At 49.4% G+C, this 22,264-nt stretch overlaps 1 protein-coding gene across 3 annotated transcripts in view; it reads left to right on the top strand.

The window, feature by feature from the left end:
- The window catches only part of NIPAL3 (NIPA like domain containing 3), a 51,850-nt gene that overhangs the window by 25,314 nt on the left and 4,272 nt on the right, over positions 1–22,264 (top strand). Inside the window, exons 3-12 of one of the 3 annotated variants that reach the window (XM_047083279.1) lie at positions 137–205; positions 1,681–1,852; positions 3,978–4,037; positions 6,595–6,740; positions 10,657–10,753; positions 12,798–12,933; positions 15,440–15,528; positions 16,997–17,060; positions 19,770–19,864; positions 21,187–21,324. In XM_047083279.1, the coding sequence (XP_046939235.1) occupies positions 137–205; positions 1,681–1,852; positions 3,978–4,037; positions 6,595–6,740; positions 10,657–10,753; positions 12,798–12,933; positions 15,440–15,528; positions 16,997–17,060; positions 19,770–19,864; positions 21,187–21,296 (1,038 nt within the window). In that variant the 3' untranslated portion in view covers positions 21,297–21,324. The remainder of the gene's footprint in view (positions 1–136; positions 206–1,680; positions 1,853–3,977; positions 4,038–6,594; positions 6,741–10,656; positions 10,754–12,797; positions 12,934–15,439; positions 15,529–16,996; positions 17,061–19,769; positions 19,865–21,186; positions 21,325–22,264) is intronic. The other 2 variants (XM_047083277.1, XM_047083280.1) reach the window with 2 other exon arrangements.

The raw sequence follows: 22,264 nt of genomic DNA, 5'->3' as shown, positions 1-22,264 counted from the left end.
AGGTCAGGGGTGTGGCTTTGTGGCAGATGTTTTCCTGGTTTTGTTTGGGGACAGCAAACAGTGGGACCTCAGATGTGCCCTGGGGCCCTTTAGCTTCGACCCAGTTCACATCTTCTCCTGTGAATTTTCCTTACAGGAAAACCTGATCGGCGCCCTTTTGGCAATTTTCGGGCACCTTGTGGTCAGCATCGCGCTTAACCTGCAGGTAAGTATCAGTCACCGGCACCGTCTACAGTGGAGACACAGCTCTGATCAGCCGGGGCGTCTGGTGCGGGCCCCTCTGCCTCCTCACCGTGGGACCCTGTCTACTCCATTCCTGGGCTGGGCCTACAATATCTTGTGGGTTGTTCCAGAATCTTCTTCGCCCCCCTGTCATCCCCCCCCATCACCCCTCCGCTCTGAGGACAGCACTCACCATTACTTAGAATCCCTGGGGGCCCTGGAGCAGCTGCTCTGGAAGCCGGCCCCCTTGGCCCATCCGAGCTGGCAAGCGGCTACCTGCTCCCAAGCCCTGCCTCGGAGGTTGCTTTGGGGACACCCGTGGACAGGATACGTCCCACGGCACACGGGCTGGCTCCGCTCTGCCAGTGCTTACTCAGCTTCTAGCTGCGGTGAACCCGGAGCAGGGACATGAACACACACGGGCACCGGGTGCATCTCGGCTCCCACGCACACGCGTGTGCGGGCGTGTTTCTGGGTGTTTTTGGTCTCGTAGCCACTTGTTTGGTTCAGGCTCTTCTTTCTACAGACCGGCATCCCTGCCTCCACATCTCTACAGCCCGCCTCACGGTCCCTCCTAAGGAGCCCCGTGGTCCTCTAAGTCTGCCTGGCTGTCTTCAGTCACCACCCCACTTTCTCTGCCCCGAGTCTGCACTTCCAGAACAAAGGCTGTTGGCCACACTTGGGCCAAGTATCCACCCAAGGGAAGGCAGCGTCCACGGATACCCCCGGGGCTGCCCCAGCGCGTCTACGGAAGGGAGTGAGGGCCGAGCAGGCACCCCGAGGTGCCCATGAGGAGTCCTGGGCATTGCAGTTAGAGGGAGACACTCAGGCCAAGGCCGGGCTAACATGGGGGTCCTAGACCACGGCTCCCACTCCAGACTGTGACGTGCATTAGAAACGCACCTTTCCTTGGGGCGCCTGGGTGGCTTGGTCGGTTGGGCGTCCGACTTCGGCTCAGGTCATGATCTCGCGGTCTGTGAGTTCGAGCCCCGCGTCGGGCTCTGTGCTGGCAGCTCAGAGCCTGGAGCCTGTTTCGGATTCTGTGTCTCCCTCTCTCTCTGCTCCTCCCCTGTTCATGCTCTGTCCCTCTCTCTGTCTCAAAAATGAATAAATGTTAAAAAAAAATTTAAAAAAAAAAAAAAAGAAAAGAAATGCACCTTTCCAGGCCTCCCCCACACCTCCCCTGAGGCCGAGATGTTTATATTTTCAGAACTTCCCCGGGAGTTTTTGAGGCTTTCCAGCCAGTTTGAGAACTTCTGTCTTAGAGTGACAGTCGGGTATTGAGAGCCCTACTGCTTGCCTCCCCTCTGAACAAGGACTCCAGCACCTGACAAACCTTCCTAAATGAAAAGGAGGGGGCGGGGGGTGGGGGGAGGGCGGGGGTAGACTTAGGATACATACATCGCAGCATCTTTCCCCAAACATCTGGGCAAGTCACATTCTTTCTCGGATTTCTAGAAGTACTGCCACATCCGCCTGGCAGGCTCCAAGGATCCCCGGGCCTACTTCAAGACCAAAACATGGTGGCTGGGCCTGTTCCTGATGCTGCTGGGCGAGCTGGGTGTGTTCGCCTCCTATGCCTTCGCTCCGCTGTCACTGATCGTGCCCCTCAGCGCCGTCTCCGTGATTGGTAAGCCCGGGCTCCCTGCACCACTCCCCTGGGACCCACCTGCCTGCGCCTGCACCGTCCTAGTGAAACAAAACACCGTTTTGCTTGGCCACATAGCTAACACTTACAAAGGGCTTCATACACACCGGTCCTGCATTTAGCACTTTACAGATACTAATCCTTCTAATCCTCCTCTTTGAGGTACTGTCATTATCCCCATTTTACAGAAACGGGGCACTGAGCGGTGAAGTTCCTTCCTCCAAATCACAACAGCTAGTGAGTGGCGGGCCTGGGGTATAGATAGATGGGGGGCTGTCTGGCTCCCTAATCTGCTTAAAAATGATTCAGAAAGTGTATCAGAATTGCCTTTTATTTCCACTGAAGAAGGAAGGTAGAAACTTGGACCCTTTCATCAAGATAATCCAAGCTTTTATAGGGTGCAGGTGTCTCACACCTCTAAAAACTGCACATTCAACTTATTCTCTGATCTTTTTACATCAACTGATACCATCTTTAAAACATTGTTCACTTTCTCGGGGCGCCTGGGTGGCTCCGTCGGTTAAGCGTCCGACTCTTGATCTCGGCTCAGGTCATGATCTCCTGATGGTTCTCCTCCATGATCTCCTCATGGTTCATGAGTTTGAGGCCTGCGTCGGGCTCTGCTCTGACAACGTGGAGCCTGCTTGGGATTCTCTCTCTCCCTCTTTCTCTGCCCCTCTCCTGCTCGCATGCTCTCTCTCCCTCCCTCCCTTTCCCTCTTTCTCTCTCTCTCAAAATAAATAAATAAGCATTTAAAAAATAAAATATAATCTGAATGCCTTTAGTTGTGGCAGAGGTCACCCCAGTCCTTGCCTTTCCTTGTCGTCTAATCTGGCCCACTTTCTATGTTTATTTTATTACACAGCCCCTACGGGTATTGACGTTTGTCTTCTGCCCGTTGCTGATCTGAAAAGGACTTCAGAACCTTTACTCAGAATGAGACATAGGTGACCAAGTGCTTTAAATATTTGCCTTTGAATTTTAATAATTTAGTAATTCAATAATCAAATTCTTAACAATAAGAATCTGAATTGTAATGATGGGTTCTCAGGTATCAGCCACTAGAAAGTAAGGGGCTCTCAGAGCTTCTTAAGTCACCAAGTAAAAAATAATATTAAAAATAAATAAACATTAAAATAATAACTACAGTTTCTTGGGCACCTATTACTTAACAGTCACTATTCCAGGCACTTTAATAGTAATAATAGCTCAGTTATTGAGCATTTACTGTGTAACAAATTATCTACATGTATTATCTCATTTAATTGCCCTTATAACTCAGAGAAGTAGGTATTTTCATTGGTATGCTGATGAAGCAACATTCAGAGAGAGAAAATGAGAGAAGGAAAAGGAGGATGCGGAAGTGGGGGGAAGGAATTCCAATTTATATGGAGCAAACACCCCCACCATGGCTGATTTCACAGCCCACCATGGCTGAAACCACAGTGGTTTCCTGCATATTTAACAAGCAGCGAGCTGGTGTGAGCTGAATCCAGACTGAGACTCCCATGTAGTGACTTACCCACCGGTACACAGCCCAGAAGAGGCAGCGCTGAGAATGGCCACCCAGGTCTGTTCACGGTGAATGCCAGCCCCACCCTTCCGAGCAGTAACCTGCAAGTTGGAGAGGGAGAGAGAAGAACCAGGGGAAAGTGTCAGAGGTAGTCATGGCAGTGGAAGGAGCAGGAGCCCTGGCCTCCGACAGCCCTTCCCAGCTGCACGGTCCTGAGTGGGTCCTTCACCTCTCGTAGCCTCAGTGTCCCGTTTTTCAGATGGGAATAACAGCACCCACCTCGGAGGGTAGATGTGCCAGAAACGACTTGTGCAAATCACCTGTCACACTGCAGGTACTCAACACCGGCGCTCCTGGGCCTGTGGGAAATCCTCGGGAAGGCTCAGAGAGGAGCGTCCCTTTCCGAGATGGAATAACAGAGGAACCAGAAGGACTGAGTTTTGGGGAGGGGAGCATGAGAGAGAGGTACCAAGGGACTACCAAGTTCCAAGGCAAACGAGTCAACCCCAGGGCCTGGGCAAAGGGACTCCGTTGGGCTGATGGCAACCTCAATTTTCTTTTCCCTGTGCTTTTACTTATTTTTTTTTTTTATAGCTAGCGCCATCATAGGAATCATATTCATCAAAGAAAAATGGAAACCTAAAGACTTCCTGAGTAAGTTCACTGATTTGAGTCCCCGTTCTTAATGTTACGCTTGTGCCGTTTGTTCATTATAAAGCCAGCTCACCCCAATTTAGAGATCATCTGTCTCCTGCTCCCTTCTCTGCTTCTGTATTCTACCCTCATCAGGCTCCTGAGAGCTGGGTTTTTTTAATCAGTGGTTCCCAAATCCGGCTGCACAACAAAATCATCTGCGAGACTTTTTAAAAAGGGCTTTCATTCATTCCACTCAATCTATATTTACTGAGCATCTATTGTTGGGATTTTAGGAGGCCTGATAAAAGGCACCCTCTTTCCCTAAATGAGTTCTAAAGCAATGGGAAACAAACATGGAGGTCAAAGACAAGAGGTCGCAAGTTATGCTTTATTGCTTCCACAAACTAGATTAGAGCGTGCAGCCAAATGAACTTGCTCACGTGGCCAAGTTTGGGAACAACTGTTCCGAATCGTTGGTGCCGGATAAGAGCAAGACAGGGCCAGAAGGCTTGAAAAAGAAAAGAATCTGACACTGCTCAGCAAACATACGATGCCAAGAGTCTTTTGCTCAGAGTGATCTGTGGTAGAGTCCCGATGACAGAGGAAGGGTACCGGGGTAGCTGGACTGGTTCTGAGACCAGTGTAGAGTTTTATGTCCCTTCCAGGCTCACTCTAGGTGGTCCTGGTATAAGAGACACGCTAGTCCAGGCAGTGCCCTATGTAAATTGGAAAAAGATGGCCCCTCTGGACATCTGTAGGTCTATGGGTACATGACCTGGTGAGCAGAGCATGGGCTAGATTTTAGCCCTCATCACCTCTTCAGCTAGGTGCTCTTAGGCAGTGAGCAATTTATACAACTGTACATGGCTGTCCTGCATAAAGTTCCATTAAATTCAGCAAACATTCACCCAATGCTAGACCTGTGCTGTTCACCACAGGCATGGAGCTAAGTAAGACCTTTCCCTGCCTGAAGAAAACTTAAGACAACAGACTTGTATATCTTAGCACAGAACTCATTATTGAATTTAACCGTGGCTCATTCATTCATCGAACAAATGAACGACTGGTTTTTGAGCGCCTTGTGAGGCCTAGAATGAAAATTAAAGACATGTGATGTGGTATCACATTTTTTTGGGAGACAATGGAATGAAATATATAGTTAGTTCCATCCCACAAAAATCCAGAGGCCTGTGGTAACCAGGCATAGGTCAGAACTCACAGCCCTTTTCAAAGCTTGCCTGGGTCTGGGCTGGACTTCCAGAGGTTTTTCGCAAAATCCCCAGGGTGCAACTGGAGTGTGACGGGACCCAGGGGAAGAGGCAGGAGACTCCCCACCCCTCTAACAACCTCTGACAGGTCTGTGGAATAGAATATTGACAGTATTTGGACCGATCTCTTGGGATTAGGTTAACCAGCCGACGGGAAAGGATAAGGTCATTTTCAAAAGGTACATGGTAGGCTCTGTAGGTTTGCTTGTGACGTTTTGTTACGTTTGGTTTTTTATGTTGCCCATAAAGTGATCCGAGCTTTCAAATGTTCCCCCCTGTAACATGCACATTAAAACCACGGTGCATTATCAGAATGGCTACCAGGGAGGAAAAAAAAGAGGCAGTCTTACTCTAATACTCTCCCAGTGGGAGTGGCAATTGGTGCCACCAGTTTGGGAGACCGTTTGACAGTAACTACTGGGCTGACCGTCCGTGTATCCCCTGACCTGGGAATCGGCACTCCTCGTTTTACACCCAAGAAGAAATACGGACGATATGTTTTCCAAATGACACGCTCAAGGATGTTCCTAGCTGGTTATTTGTTATCACCCAACAACTGGAGAGCCCTCAAACACCCATCAGCCGCAGAATGGATACACCGTACAGCCCTACACCCCACACCAGGATACAGATGAATCTCACGAGCTCCCAAACCTTAATGTTGCACGAACCCAAACACAAGGAAACGTAGTGTGTGAGCCCGCGTAGATAGAGTACAAAACCAGGCAAACTGTCGGCACCTGTTAGAAGTCAAAGTTTTCTCCCGGGGCCGCGGTCTAGTGATTCAAAGGAGACACAAGGGAGGATGTTGGGGTCCTGCTAACGTTCCCTTTCTTGATCTGGGTGCTGGTTACGTGGGTGTGTTCACTTTGTGAGAATTCATCGAGCACTTTTTTGTATACATGCCCCACCTCACTAAAATGTTTTCAACATTACATGTTATTTTTTTTAAATAACAATAAGGAAGGGGCGCCTGGGTGGCTCAGTCGGTTCAGTGTCCAACTTCAGCTCAGGTCACGATCTCGCAGTCCGTGAGTTCGAGCCCCGTGTCGGGCTCTGTGCGGACAGCTCAGAGCCCGGAGCCTGTTTCAGATTCTCTGTCTCCCTCTCTCTGACCCTCCCCCGTTCATGCTCTGTCTCTCTCTGTCTCAAAAATAAATAAACATTAAAAAAAATTTTTTTTTAAATAACAATAAGGAAGATAAGAAAAACCAAAAACAACAGCAACGACAGCAGGTACCAGAAGCACATGCTGGCCTGAGGCCCAACCTGCAGCCAGCCCTGTGACAGCCTCCCTTTCCCTGCAGGGCGCTACGTCTTGTCCTTTGTTGGCTGCGGTTTGGCCATCGTGGGCACCTACTTGCTGGTGACATTCGCACCCAACAGTCACGAGAAGATGACAGGCGAGAACATCACCAGGCACCTCGTGAGCTGGCCTTTTCTCTTGTACATGGTAAGAGAAGCCATTGTGCCTTCCACCCAAGATGGCAGGAGGGAGCGTCAAGTCCTAGACCCTGGGCACCTGAATATCCAGCGATAGGGGATTCAAGTGAATCATGACGTATCTCACAGCGCCAAAGACCGTGCTTGTGGCAAGGATGTACTCCATGGGAAATGCCTTTTTCACTCATATCCTGGGTAATGTCTAAATCTGCACATATAATACGATCATTTCAGTTTTTAGAGATAGTGTAGGTGTGTGTGTACAATGTATATGTGAAGGACTAGATGGAGAAACGGAAACTCTGTCTATAATTGTCTCCGAGAGCTGGAATTATGATTGAGTGTTCACTTCACCTGTGTCTTTATGCGTCATCCAGAATTTCTCCAGTGATCATTTAAGACTTTTAAGGTAAGAAAAACACTTAACAGGGGCGCCTGGGTGGCGCAGTCGGTTAAGCGTCCGACTTCAGCCAGGTCACGATCTCGCGGTCCGTGAGTTCGAGCCCCGCGTCGGGCTCTGGGCTGATGGCTCAGAGCCTGGAGCCTGTTTCCGATTCTGTGTCTCCCTGTCTCTCTGCCCCTCCCCCGTTCATGCTCTGTCTCTCTCTGTCCCAAAAATAAATAAACGTTGAAAAAAAAAAAAAAATTTAAAAAAAAAAAAAAAAAAAAAAAAGAAAAACACTTAACATTTTAAACCGTCGTAGAAATGTTACCTATTTATTTTTTCCCAGTATCACACAGCTGCTAGAAGCTGACAGAAACTCCAGAGGCACTGGAAACTGTCTCTTAAACCCCTAGCCCCGATTACGTCCCACGTTAGGTCTACAAATAAACTGACTGAGGAAGCATGTAAGGTATTTAATAAGCTGCCGGTATATATTCCTGTTCTATGCCAGGCAGGCACTGAGCTAAACACTTTCTTGCGTATCATCTCAAATTCTCCCAGAACCCTATAAGGTTTTTCTCCCCATTTTATGGAGGAGAAAACTGAAGCGTCGGGAGGTTAGCCGACTGCTCAGAGTCCCACGAGGGCAGAGCTGGATTCGAAGTCGGGCCTGCCTGGCTTCACGGACCACCTTCCTTCACCACGGCCCGCCGATGAAGGTGTTGCCTGTTTTTCCTCTGACACGAGCAGCCTGGGACTGCTCTACAGGCCTGAAACGTCCTTTTTCCTTAGTTTGCTCCCAAGGCAGAGGATAGATGTCCCCCAGATTGGGACTGTCTCATCTCCCTACCGTCAGCCAGCCCCAGCGTGTAGCTGGTGGGCGTGGAGACTGCCACTTCTCCACACCCTGTCTCTGGCAGGACAGAGCCAAAGAACACCCCTCTTCAGGAAAAGCTTAACCCCAGAACACAGTTTTCTCTTAGGGAGTCCTGGGCTTGAATCTGTCATGCGCTGTGTGACCTTGGCCAGGTCACCTAACCGGAAGCTCTGCCTCCTTCTGTGTAAGCTTGGTGGGAGTCACTGGCCCGGGGCTGATGGTTGGGGGACGTGAGGTGGTGCGGCAATCACCCAGCCCTTGGCAGATGCCCAGTGACCTACTCTGTTTGTCTCCTTGTGTCTCCAAGCCATTGCCGCTGTAACCGAACTCAAGGGGTCGCTGCTTGGGGTGCATCCAATTGAACACAACCCGAGGAAGTGTTGAAAGCAAAGACCTTTTATTACTTGTCACAAGTAAGGAGACAGGGAGATAGCTCTCAAAGCACTGTCTCCCCGTGGGGTTTGGGCAGGAAGCTTTTATGCAGTGTGCTGGAGGGCAAGGGCAGGGAGCTGGGCACATTAAGGAACTGATGCATTTTCTGTTTCTTAGGCACTTTGGTTCAGCTGCACATGCTTATCAGCATGTCGACGTGCTAGTCCTTACATTGTATATTCACAAAAAATGGCAGAAAACCCCACCCGTAGGAGATCTTAGCATTAGAATGAGTGAAAGGTAATGTTAGGGCAGCTCATAGGGCTTCTGTGCAGGCCCCGATCTCCAGCGTGGCTCGAACTGGCTCACTCAAGGGGTGTCTCTCTAGTGGGGTACCTGGCCTTGACCTCTCCTTGACGGGAGCTGTTTATTTCCCTGCCTTTGCCCCTGCCCCCTCTCCCTCCCGCTGATAGATTTCAGTCCCCTGACGTGAGTACGTCTCTGTTGTGACCTAACACTGCCAGCTAGAGAGATGTGGCCCGATTCGGTCAACATTCACGGGGTATCTGCTGTGTGCCAGACACGGTGCACGTGAGACTGACGGCAGGTGCACTTGTGAGCAGAGCATGATATACAGAGTTGATAGAGTTGTCCAGTCGCTGTGTGGTACGCCTGACACTAACGTGACGTGGTGTGTCAACTATACTTCGGTAAAAAGAAAGGAAGAGAGGAGACATGCTCCCGGGACTCAAGGTCACGTACGCAGCAGCACCAAGCCTATGCCAGCATGCATTTAAGCCTCGTGAAGAATGGCTAGAAAACCGGGCCCCTGAGAGCACGCACGATGGTTAGCAATGTTGATGAGCAACTGCATCTGCTTGATGGTGTATGTTGCGGCAATTAAAGATAATTATGACAACTTCAGAAAATACGAGAGTTGTTTTTGGTAACTAAAAACATCCCAGGACAAAACTGCGCGGACTGTGATGACAAGTAGATAAAATATGTATTCACTGCAACAAAGGCAGGAAGAAACAGGAAAATGAAAACAGCTGGGGTTTTGTTTTTTTTATGGTCTCCAATTATGAGGAATTTAAAAATTTTTCGAAATGCCCGTTAATGTTTCTGCGTTGCTCTTTATGAGTGCCTTCTACACCCTAGGCCCTGGGCCTCTCGCATCCGGGCAGCGTAGCCTAGTGGGAAAGTGCACGGGCCCTGGAGCCAGACTGCCCAGGTTCGGATCCCGGCTCTGCCATTTCATTAGCTAGCACTGTGACAGTGCCTACTTCACAGAATTATTGTGCTGATTAACGACCTTAGTCTAGACACAGTGTTTACAAGGTGCCTGGCGCCTTTATGAGTTCGTTACGCGTTAGCGATGATTATGGCCTTACAAAGTAAGAATCGTAATCCCTATTTCACAGATGAGGTAATCGAGGCTTAGAGATGTTAAGTGACTTGCCCACGGCCACACAACCATTTTAGAAGCAGATCCAATTTCAAACTTGGGCCTCGCTGACTCCAAATGTCCTTTCTTTCGACCCCACCAAGCCGCGCACATTGAAGGCTTGGTTAGGGGACAGGGGCACGTATACTTAAGCCAAAGGTTCTACTTCAACCAAAGAGCTCTTCTCCTCAGTGAACAGTGTCTCCCTCTTTTTTCTTTTTCATTTATTTTTTTAATTTTTTTTTATGTTTATTTATTTTTGAGAAAGAGAGTGCGAGACAGGGAGGGGCAGAGAGGGGGGAGGCACAGAATCTGAAGCAGGCTCTAGGCTCCGAGCTGTCAGCATAGAGCCTGATGCGGGGCTCGAACGTACAAACTGTGAGATCATGACCTGAGTCGAAGTCGGTTGCTTGACCAACTGAGCCACCCAGGCGTCCCTAGTGTCTCCCTCTTTGACCCACCTTCAGTTTTAATGGGGTTACCCACGGAGCAGTGAGGTGGGGAGAAACCTCAGCCTGATGAATCCCGGCCATGTAAGACAGGGCATGTGTGAGGCCAGCGCACCCCCCTCAAAGCCCTGAGCGAACTCCTCATCAGTGTTACCCAGAGGGTAGAGATTCACTCAGAGTTTACTCAGAGCCCCTCCCGTTTCCATGGGAGAGTTTGGGAAATGCTCTGTGCTTCAATTCCCTGTCAACTCTGAGGGACTTGAGTCCTTCCATGACTTTCAACTTTGTGACTTTAGTGACACCAGTAGCATCAACTCCAGCCCAGCCCAGCAGGGCCTCCCAGGCTTGCCCACACCCATGGCCACCACTAACCTCCCTGCCTGCTGACCTCCACAGCTTGTCGAGATCATTCTGTTCTGCTTGCTGCTGTACTTCTACAAGGAGAAGAACGCCAACAACATCGTCGTGATTCTTCTCCTCGTGGCCTTACTCGGTGAGTGGGGGTCTGGGTGGTTGAGTTTTGCCACCATCGGGCAGCACCACAAGGTCCCTGCCGAGTGGAGGTGGCTTCCGTCAGTTCTGTCACTCTGCTGACTGCGTTCAGTGTCCTTGCTCCAATACCAAGAGTCCCCTAAGTGCCAGGAACGGTGCCGGAGAGGGAGCCACAGCGGTGGACCAGACAGACAAACCCCTGCCCTAGGGAGGCCTCCATTCCAAAGGGAGGAAGTGTTAATAAACAAGCAGACAAATGCATAGATCCTGGAGAAGTTTGGGCCGTGGTGATTACAGTGAAGAAGAAGGCAGCAGGGTAAGGGCGAGGGGGGTAAGAGTTTATTTCAGAGAAGTCAGCGGTGGGGCAGGCTCCAACTGCCTCCTTAAGGCTTCATGGAAGCCTGTTGGGCTGGGAAGGAGTGCTGGATTCAAAAGCAGGAATCGATTTTGCTCTGGCACCTGTTTTTTCTTTCCTTTGGGAGGGACGGCCGCAATGTGGGAAATGGCCCCCGAATCAGACTGGGGCAAGGCCTGACCCCACATAGAGTGTGATATACTAATCGGGCTGTGAGATGTGCCCGGACTTCCAGTGGGGGGGGGGGGGCCTCTGTAGCCTGGGGCAGGTGACTCCCTCCTGTTGAAGCCGCGCTGTCCTCTAAAAATAGGCCTGGGAGAACACCCAAATCTCAGGGGGGGTGAGCAGGGGTAAATGAGACCGGCACAAGTGCCCAAGGCGTGTTGCCGCCCTTCTGTCCTTCCCACACCGAGCCTCCACACCAGTCACAGGCCGTCAGCCACACAGATAGGGGCCACAGGGGCCAAGGTTGCAGCATTTTGATTTTTTAAAAACAGCTTTATTGAGATAATAATTTACCCACCATAACATTCACCTGTTTGAAGTATACAATATAAACGGAATCCTCTAATAATGGGGCTTTTTGTGACTGGCGTCTTTCACTGAGCATATTTTAGAGTTTTGTCCGTGCAGTAACTTAATAGTGGCGGTCCCTTCCTTGGTGATCTTGTTTGCAAAGCAGTTTGGAAGGTCAGGGTCCCTCTGATGAGCAGGAAGGCCAGAAGGCCCTAAGGCACATTGGCTGCTCTCCCTGTGTCCCCTTCTCACCAGCAAGGACACCCTCACGAAAGTGCCTGTCTTCACTGGCTGCTGCTGTTTGACAACCGTCATCCAGGTAGCTGAGGGGCCCAGAAGCCACTGTGTGTGGTGCGTTGTTAGCAAGAGGGAAAAGGAGCAGAAGCCAAGAAAAATGGGAAAGGAGAGCACCTCAGCAAGAATAAAGGGCTTCATTTGTACCCATACTTGGCAGTGGTTTCTTTTCCCTCCTCCTCCGGCAGGGGGATCGGACAGTTTAGGCTTAGCAGTCATTTCTGCACCACTGGATAAAGCAGTGGTCTCCACAGTGAGGTGAGCAATGATCTCTCCTGCAGCTGTTATATAATGTAAATACCATAGAAGCACAGTGGTACATGGGTATCACTTTAAAATACACAAACATGTATTATCGGAAAAGTATGTGCAGGCACATAGGGGTAGGATTCCAAAACATCCAGGGACCTCTAACAAAATGTTTGTTTTTTTTTTTTAATACAAGCGAATAAGCATTAAAAAAAAAAAAATAGAGCTCCTTGCACACCATGTTTCTTTTCCCTGTGATTGCCATGAGAATGATACTCAAAAGAAGTTCATTTATCCATTCAAAGGTCGTCTTGACCTCCTACCGCGTTCCAGGCACAACGCTGCCACTCGCGTTCAGACTTAGACTCAATGCCCTTTCTTGCTGGAGTCTGGAAATGACATTTGGAGACGTCTGTTGGTATTTTGCTTTCTTCTCTTGGACGTAGCAGCACAGATAGGGCAGCTCATGGAAGGGGCGTAAGAGAGCCGAGGCAAACGGCTTCTTCTCGCCACGTCGGTCACTGGGTTGGCTCTGCCAGTGCTCTGTATTTTTCATCAAGTCCTTTGGGGTCATAAACTGACTTTCAGGGGGCGACTCCCTGCATCCGTCCCTCCTGTTCACCTTCTGCAGGCTCAATGACGGTGGTGACGGTGAAGGCCGTGGCTGGCATGCTGGTCCTGTCCATCCAGGGGAACCTGCAGCTCGACTACCCCATCTTCTACGTGATGTTCGTGTGCATGGTGGCCACCGCTGTCTACCAAGCCGCGTGAGTTGCAGACCCTTTTCCTGCCGGGCCTCTGCACGCAGGTCTCTTCCGGGCGCTGGGCCCGATCTGCTTTGTTTCGGAAGCTGTAGGGAAGGCAGAATGATCGCACCACACAGCCTGTAGCCAAGGTTAGGCAGCCGCTGTGGGGGGAGAGGGGTCGCTGATTGGCCGAGCTGTCACGTGGTGGGGCAGGGCTCTGTGCCCCCGGAAAGACGAAGCCCGGAAGGGACATTGTTTTTCCCGCCACCTCAAAATGGGAGAAATGTGTGATCACCGGCAGCCTCGCCTCCCGTCTCCTCCCAGGCAGGCGTCTGCTTCGTGGACTCTTGAAGCTGTGCGGCCCCCAGGAGCCACCTGTTAGGTGGAAAACAGAAAGTTGCCATTTCTTGCCCCCAAGAAATCTTCCCCGTAGAGCGAGGTGATCGTTTCTCTCTCGGAAGCGGTGGTAAGGGTAGGCCTGGGCCTTGTCCACGTCTGAGACTCGGTGCTCGGCAGAGGGCCCCCGACGGCCTGGGACCGGATTGAGTGTTGGGCTCTAGAGCCTCTCCCCTCCAGGCCTTTCCCTCAGCTTCCCTGGGGTCAGATTCCTTGTCCGCAAGTGAGAACAACAACGGCCCCTACCTAAGAGAATCGCATAAAGCGCTCAGTACCGTCCCCAGAGTAATGTCCACAACATCTCAGCCTCTTTTATGATTATGATGACTATTATTATGGCGATTATTTTTTAAATGTTTATTTATTTATTTTGAGAGAGAGGGAGAGAGTGAACGAGCAGGGGAGAGAGAGAGAGAATCCCAAGTTGGCTCCACGCCGTCAGCACGGAGCCCAAAGTGGGGCTCGAACCCAGGGAACTATGAGATCATGACCTGAGCGCAAAACAAGAGTCAGATGCTTAACCCGCTGAGCCACCCAGGCACCCCTATTATGTGGATTATTACTGGCTTTAGTCCTACCACAGAGATTCTGGTTATCACCCCTGAGCCGACCCAGCGCCAGGCTCTGTGCTGAGCACCCCACGGTTCCAGAGATGAATCCGATGCCCACTCCCCCTTCTCACTCACCCAGTCAGCACACATCCGCCGAGGGCCCGCTGTGTGCCGGGCCGGTCTGCACACACAGGCCTGAGCAATAGTCGCTGTCCCCAGGACACTCACAGCCCTGGGGTAGGGGGAAGGGCAGCCACACTAACGGAAGAGAACAACTGAGTGGGATGTATGTCATGGTGTAGGCAACTAGGTAGTAATGACTAAATGCTATGCAGAGAATGGACAAAGAATATATTCCGAGATGAGGGAGTGTTCATCCTAGATGGAGAGATTAGGAATGATTCTAATTTCTCTCTCTCTCTTTCCCGTACTTACTGCAGCGAGCACATTATTTTTGCATTAAGAAGAAAATTTGGGGGCGCCTGGGTGGCTCAGTCGGTTAAGTGGCCGACTTCGGCCCAGGTCATGATCTCGCTGTCCGTGAGTTCGAGCCCCGCATCGGGCTCTGTGCTGACAGCTCAGAGCCTGGAGCCTGTTTCAGATTCTGTGTCTCCCTCTCTCTGACCCTCCCCTGTTCATGCTTTGTCTCTCTCTGTCTCAAAAATAAATAAACGCTAAAAAAAAAAAAAAAAATTTAAAAAAAAAGAAGAAAATTTGTTTTAAAAAAATAATTTACAGGAGCACCTGAGTAACTCCGTCAGTTGAGCGGCCGACTTTGGCTCAGGTCATGATCTCGTGGCTTATGGATTCGAGCCCCATGTCGGGCTCTGTGCTGACAGCTCAGAGCCTGGAACCTGCTGCTGATTCTGTCTCCCTCTCTCTCTGCCCCTCCCCCCACTTGTGCACTGTTCCCCCCCCAAATATAAACATTAAAAAAAAATTTTTTTTTTCAACTTTTTTTTTTTTTTTTTTTTTTTTTTTTTGGGACAGAGAGAGACAGAGCATGAACAGGGGAGGGGCAGAGAGAGAGGGAGACACAGAATCGGAAACAGGCTCCAGGCTCCGAGCCATCAGCCCAGAGCCTGACGCGGGGCTCGAACTCACGGACCGCGAGATCGTGACCTGGCTGAAGTCGGACGCTTAACCGACTGCGCCACCCAGGCGCCCCAAAAAAAAAAAATTTTTTTTTTTAATAATCACAGCAATAGGCAGAATGTGCTAAGTGCTGTAAGTTTCTTGGACTATATACAAGGACAGAAGTGGCTCTTTTTAGTGGGGTGGGGATGCTGGCGACAGTGACGGGAGGAGCGTGAGAAGGGCGTTTCGGGTGATGAGGACCCTGTGGCCAGAGAGATATGAGACCGGGAAGGCATGGCCCACGTGGGGAACAGGATTGTCCAGGCGACAAATGGGAACAAAAGCGTGGACCCTGGACCGAGAGAGGCACGGGTGGCATCTTTGTAAACCCAAGGGATGTTCCTTCATGCGCCATCTTCATTTTTCAAACCGAGCCTGCTGTCATCAGCTCTCACCTCAGCCTTCCTGACATGCCCACTGACCACAGTGCTCTTGTGTTTAAGGTTTTTAAGTCAAGCCTCACGGATGTACGACTCCTCTTTGATTGCCAGCGTGGGCTACATTCTGTCCACTACCATTGCTATCACAGCAGGTAAGGGTGGCGATCGCTAGATTCCTGTCTCCCATCTGCGCAGCAGGGACATTAGCCCAGTGTGGAGGGACGGGGCTCTGCCTCTCTCAAAAGGCCAGTTCTGCGGACTTGTTCTACCTCTCAGAGTCGTGTATGACGTCATAGAGAAAGTGCGGGATTTCGGGCCAGAGGGACCCGGGTTTGCACCCAAGCACAGACACAGAGCCGTGTGACCCTAGGAAAATCACTTAACCTCTCTGAGCCCCAGTTCCACATTCATAAAATGGGAATAACACTCACGTCCTAGAATTAAAACACACACAAGATGTACTTTGTACGACTGGCACAAAGTTTCTCCAGCGATTTTTGCCATCATCTGCTAGCTCCACTAAGCGATCACAGATTTCTTCTCTATAATTTTTAGAGATTATGTCCGGATGAAGCATCTGTAATGTAATAGGTGCTGAGTAAGCCGTCATCAGTTAGGGGAGAGAGAGAATCCCAAGTAGGCTCCACGCCGTCAGCGTGAAGAAACCCCTTTCTTCTACTCCACCCCTACTTTTTCTTCTGAGGTGGCTTCGGAGGCTGCAAGCATATCAGAGTGTGTTTGTTTTTAAGGGTCAATGAAGATGAAAATCTCCGAGGTAATAAGGCCAATAAGAACAGTGTGCCTCCCTTTGAGGAAGGCCCGGCCGTAAAGCCAGATGTTTTGCACTGCCCTTTAGACAAGCGTGCCAAATCCTGCTCACAGAGGTGGGAACAAGGTGGGCACACGTCCTGCCAGAGCCTGTGCTGAGAGCAGGACCCGGGATCCCGGGAGGCGTTGACCCAGAGCAACCAGAAAGTGAGCCCGCTGCACAGACTTAAGTCATGATCCAGAACTTGGGTCCAGTCAGGGTTGAAAGGAAGAGCCAACGGCATGATCAGAAGCTGGGCAGGAATCAGGAGCTCAGGGACACAACATGAAGCCCCGGGAGGTAGAATGAGTCCAGACAGACGCAGGCTGCAAGGCGGGTGAGGGCAGCCAGGCCCATGTGGCTCCCGGTGCAGGAGCGGGCCTGCAGGCCTGCCATCTGCTGGCCACGCGAGGTTAGAGAGCTCTGACAGCTTAACACCAAGCCTTGCCTTTCCCTCTTAGGAGAGACGGGGGAAGGGAGTATATAAAAACTGGCAAAGAAAGTCTGTCGTTTCGTTTATAGTGTGTTTAATTGGGGGAGGCTGGGTGCAGGGTCCGTGAGAACTCTATAGAAAAACAAGATGGAGATAAGAGGAGTGTAGGAGAAAGAGAAGACAGTCTGTCTCCCCCCCGCCCCCCCCCCGCCCCGAAATGGCTTTTATTCCACTCTTCTGACATTTGCCCTGCTGGTCATGATGTTTCTGATCACTTTGGTTTCCTACAGGGAAGAGAGTTTAGCCAAATGCTAGACAGACTGGCAAGAAGGTGATTTGAAAACAGCTCACCCATATTTCCTATTTTCTGCTGTTCCAGGCGCAGTATTTTACCTGGACTTCATCGGGGAGGATGCGCTACACATCTGTATGTTTGCACTGGGGTGAGTTACGTCCTGCTGTCTGGCCTGGGGCATTGCCTGGGGCCAGAGAACTCCAGGCAGTTTGCCTCTCTGGCCCCACTATTGCTTCTGCCTCTCAGGCAATCCTTTAGATCCCAGGGAACAGCCAGGATTTGGAGCTTTGTCCTCCAGAGGGTGAGGCTTTTCCTCCCAAAGGGCTTTATCTCCTTCCCCCTTCTTCTCTTGTGGGCTCTAATCTCCTTGTCATTTTGAAAAGATCCCATTTTGACACATGAAAAGACTCTCAGCCTCACCCCAGATCACAAAAATGCATTTTTTTAAAGTTTATTTTTTGAGAGGAGGGGGAGGGGAGGAAACAGGGGGAGGGGAGGAGAGAGAGGGGGAGAGAGAGAGAATCCCAAGCAGGCTCCACTCAGTGCAGAGCCTGACACTGAGCTCGATCCCACGACCATGAGATCGTGACTTGAGCCTCTATCAAAACTCAGATGCTTAACTGACTGAGCCACCCAGGTCCCCCCCAGAAATGCATTTTGAAGCCAAATGAGATGCCATCATTTTGCAAAAAGTAACAGGATTAATAAGCCATGTTGGCAAGAGGAGAGGACGAGGAGACCAGCTCTCTGCCACACCGAGAGGATGTTTAATGCCAGAGGACAATTTGGCAATGTCAATAAAAATTGTAAGTGAGCGATGTTCGATGCAACATTCCATTTCTAATCACTTATCTTGGAAAAATCATTGAAATGGGATGCAAAGACACACGTATGAGGCTGTTTTTTAGTTAAAAAGTTAATTGTACAAGCAAAAAATTGGAAGTAGCCTAAATACCCAGCAATAGAATACAGGCTAAATAGATTGTGGTATGTCCATATAATAAAGTACCATGCTGCCATTTTGAAAAATTGAGGTCAGTCTATAGGTACTGACATAGAACCATGTCTAGGATATATTTAATGGAAAAAAATACATTTTTTAAAAATGTATAGTCTACCCTATGATCTAGCAACTCCACATCTAGATATATACCCAAAACAAATAAGTACACATTGACAAAATGACTTGTACCTGAATATTTATAGTAGCTTTATTCATCATATGTCCAAATGGATACAACCCAAATGTCTATACACAGGAGAGTAGAAAGCAAATGATATAGTATATTAAGACAGTGGATTCAGTATAACAAAACCAATGAACTACTAATATATACAATAAGGTGAATGAACCTTAAAAACATTTATCAAGTAGGGGCACCTAGGTGGCTCAGTCAGTTGAGCGTCTGACTCTTGATTTTGGCTCAGGTCATGATCCAAGGGTCGTGGGATCAAGTCTCACTTCGAATTCCATGCTGAGCGTGAAGTGAAACCTACTTAACATCCTCTCTCCCTCTCTCCCTCTCCCTCTCTCCCCCCCCACCCCACACCACCCCACCCCCTGCCTCTGCCCTGCTCACACTCTCTCTCTCTAAAATTAATTTAAAAAGCAGGGCGCCCAGGTAGCTTAGTCAGTTGAGCATCTGACTTTGGCTCAGGTCATGATCTCACAGTTTCTGGGCTCTAGCCCTGCGTCAGGCTCTGTGCTGACAGCTCAGAGCCTGGAGCCTGCTTCGTACTCTGTGTTTCCCTCTCTCTCTGCCCCTCCCTCCTGTGCTCTGTCTCTCCTTCTCTCAAAAACAAACAAACAATAAAGAAATAAGTAAATAATGAAAAGTTTATTAAGTGGAAGAAACTAGACATAGTATATACATACTGTATGGTTTCACTTATAAGAAGTTCAAGAACAGGCAAATCAAGTTTTGGGTGATAGAGGAGGTCAGAACAGTGGCTTCCTCTGGGGCAGGGTTAGCATGGATTGGAAGGGGCATGAGGAAACTTTCTGGGGTGGAGGGGATGCAAATGTCTCCTCTGTGGACCTGTGTGGCGATCACACGAGTGTCCACATGGACCAAATTCATCGAGCGCTACATTTAGGGTTTGTGCATTTTACCGCATGTAAATCACACCTCAGATTTTAGAAAGCGTGTTTATTTATCTAAACTCTAGGGAAAAAGGAAAAGACTCTAGAAGAATGTACACCTGCGGGGGGAGGGGGATGGGATTAGGGGGAGATCAGGGGCTTTTTCACTTTTTCTTTCTCTCCTATACTGATTGAATTTAGGCCACAAAGAATTTTTTTGATTTAAACAAAGTATTTTGGGGGGCACCTGAGTGGCTCAGTCAGCTAAGCATCCGAACTTCCGCTCAGGTCATGATCTCTCAGTTCGTGGGTTTGAGCCCCGCATCGGGCTCTGTGCTGACAGTTCAGAGCCTGGAGCCTGCTTTGGATTCTATGTCTCCCTCTCTCTCTGCCTCTCCCCCATTCATTTCTCTCTCTCTCTCTCTCTCTCTCTCTCTCTCTCTCTCTGTCTCAAAAATAAATAAACATTAAAAAAATATCTTTTAAGGGGAGGTCCTGAAGACACAGGCCAAATGGAAGGGAAGACATTTTGCCCAGGAAGAGTCTAATTTATCCTGATTAACGCAGTGCCGAGCGGAAGGGTGTGTGAGGCCGTCGTTTATCTCCAGTCTGCTCCCCGCCCATCTCAGGCCCCTCAGCCTCCCCGGGGCTGTTCAGCAGCAAACCCCCTCCCTGTGGCCTATGACCCTCTTTTCCCCCTCACCTGGGCTTGAAAGTAGCCCTCCCAACCTCACTCTGGCCTTTTTTCTCTCCCTCCCTTGCCCCTGTTCTCAGGTGCCTCATTGCATTCTTGGGTGTCTTCTTAATCACCCGTAACAGGAAGAAGGCCATTCCATTTGAGCCCTATATTTCCATGGATGCCATGCCAGGTAACGTTAAAACCCCATGTGTCCAGCTGCCAGCCCATCCATATAGAATGGCTGCTACTTCCTGTTTAAAAAGAGACGGCTCTCTGCTGGGTTTGGTACAGGGAAGGTGTGCTGTGCCGTTATGGTGTGACTGTCTCTCTCTCTCTCTCTCTCTCTCTCTCTTTTTTAAATCTCACTGTGCCAGATAGGAGGCAATGGTTGAGGCACCTCAGTTGGTTTTGAGCCCATCTCGCCAGTTCCCGTGTGTATTTTGGGATCTCTTAAAGACAATCCTGATTCACAATGGATAGAATTATGATCTGTCCATCAGGCTTCGTACCTGTGAAAGGAAAACTCCACTCATCCAGTTGGAATAGAACGACCAGAGAGGGGAAAGAATATAGGATGAATGAAATTCAAATACTATAACCTCACTCCTTAGATTCCACGAGGGAGTGGCTTGTTCTGGAAAGCCTAGTTTCCCAGGGAGCTGGGGGTTCACACTGAGCAGCACAGGCTCAGATGTGTTTCGTCCTTGACAGTCACAAATGCGTGAATCAGCAGAGCACTGCACAGAAGGGAGCCGTGAGGGCTGTGGAGAACTGGGGCGTGCCCGCCCAGCCTCTCCAGGGACCCAGATGAGAAAAGTTAAGACACTGGGCCAGCCCCATCCGGGTTTGCCCACCTAAGTTCTGTGGGTTGCCGGTGACCACCTGCTTTCACTTTTTAGCTCAAAATTAATTTTTATTTTAGATATAACGGCGGAACTCTCTCCAGATCATAATCCCCACCCTGCGTTAAGACAGCCTAATGAAGGGGCACCTGAGTGGCTCAGTCGGTTAAGCGTCCGACTCTTGATCTTGGCTCAGGTCGTGATCTCACGGTTCATAGGATCGAGCCCCAAGCTGGGTTCTGTGCTGACGGCTCGGAGCCTGTGTGAGACTCTCTCTCTCCCCTGGCTCGCACGCTCTCTCTCTTTCTCTCTCAAAATAAATAAGCATTAAAAAAAAAAAAAAAAACAACTTCTTAAAAAGACAGCCTAATGAACAAACTATAACCACACTGAAGGCATCCGGTAGTCCTTAATAAAGGACGCTGGGATACAGCTGTGTTCTCAGGGCTGACCGAGGTGCCCCTGCTTTAAATGGCCCTATGGTTTGTGTGTCTTCTTTTATATTATTTCCTCATCTTGCTCTCAAGCTGTCGTCTGTCATCCGTGCTGTTACCAGCCTGCCTGTGTACAGCAACTCCAGGTCCAACTTCTCACTTGACCCAACGTGCTCGAATTGTATATAAAATTAAGATAAACAAGCTCTGAGTTGGGGCCTTACGGTTTCTCCTAGGAGTTAAGTGCATGAGCTTTAGTGCATGGACTTCGAGAACATCTAATATGGCTGCTCAGATGCCTTTTTTGCTTACTTCCTTGTTTCTCGGCTGTGTCCCGGATAGATGAGGGCGCTGGATAGCTGAATTCCAGATAGGTGAGGTGTCAACTCTGTGTGTGTGCAAGCATGTGTATGTATATGTGTGTTTGTGTGTTCACAAACTGTGTATGTGTATATATCTATATGAGTACTTGTAGATGCATATATACAGATGTATTTTCCAGTGGAAAATAGAAGGTAACCTAAGGTAATCTTAGATATCAACACTCTGTGGTCTGTTTGTGGATGTGGCTCTGGGCTTCCTCTTTGTACCTTGTGACGGGGGGGAAGTCGGAGGTTGATGAAAGGAGACCCTGCCCTGTTGCCGTGGCACGTCAGACACTTCCGAGCGGACGTGTCCCGTGCCACGTGGGCTTGGAGTTCGGGTGCCCTGGATTCCGATCCCAGCTCTATGTCCACCCGCTCTGTGACCTTGGGCATGTCCTTGGACAGGCCAAGGCCTCTGACCTTGTAAATTGGGATTCCTTCTCTCAGGGTAGTGGGATAATATGTGAAAGGCTCCCTTGCACAGTGTCTGCGACTTGGTAGATGCCTGGTTCAGTTTGGTTTCACTTCCCTTTTGCTTTAAAAAAAAAAAAATCTTTGAAAATTTCAAACACGTGTTCAACCTGATGCCAGGTAGAACACGAAAAATAAAAAAATTTAAAAAAAAAGGAGGGGGACGCTGGCTGGCTCAGCTGGTGGAGCACAGCATTCTTGATCTCGGGGTCGTGAGTTCAAGCCCCACATGGGGTGTAAGAATTACTTAAATTTTAAAAACTTTAAAAATAAATTAGTTAATTCATTAAATTAAAAAAAAAATAATAAAACTGTTTAAACCCAGTGCCTTTCCTACTACCTGTATTCCCTGGTCAGCATTAGAGCCTTGCATTTGGCCTACCTAGATTGACCTTCACAACCGACCAGTAGCTACGGTTCAAGAGGCATTCAGTTTCTAAAAAAAAGGAAAAAGCAGGGGCACCTGGGTGGCTCCGTC

The sequence above is a fragment of the Lynx rufus genome, unplaced genomic scaffold (genome assembly GCF_022079265.1).
Source record: "Lynx rufus isolate CCGP_SWC_20201006 ecotype Redwood Valley unplaced genomic scaffold, mLynRuf1.p SCAF_2, whole genome shotgun sequence".
Classification (NCBI taxonomy): domain Eukaryota; kingdom Metazoa; phylum Chordata; class Mammalia; order Carnivora; family Felidae; genus Lynx; species Lynx rufus.
This window is presented reverse-complemented; position numbering and strand designations above follow the sequence as displayed.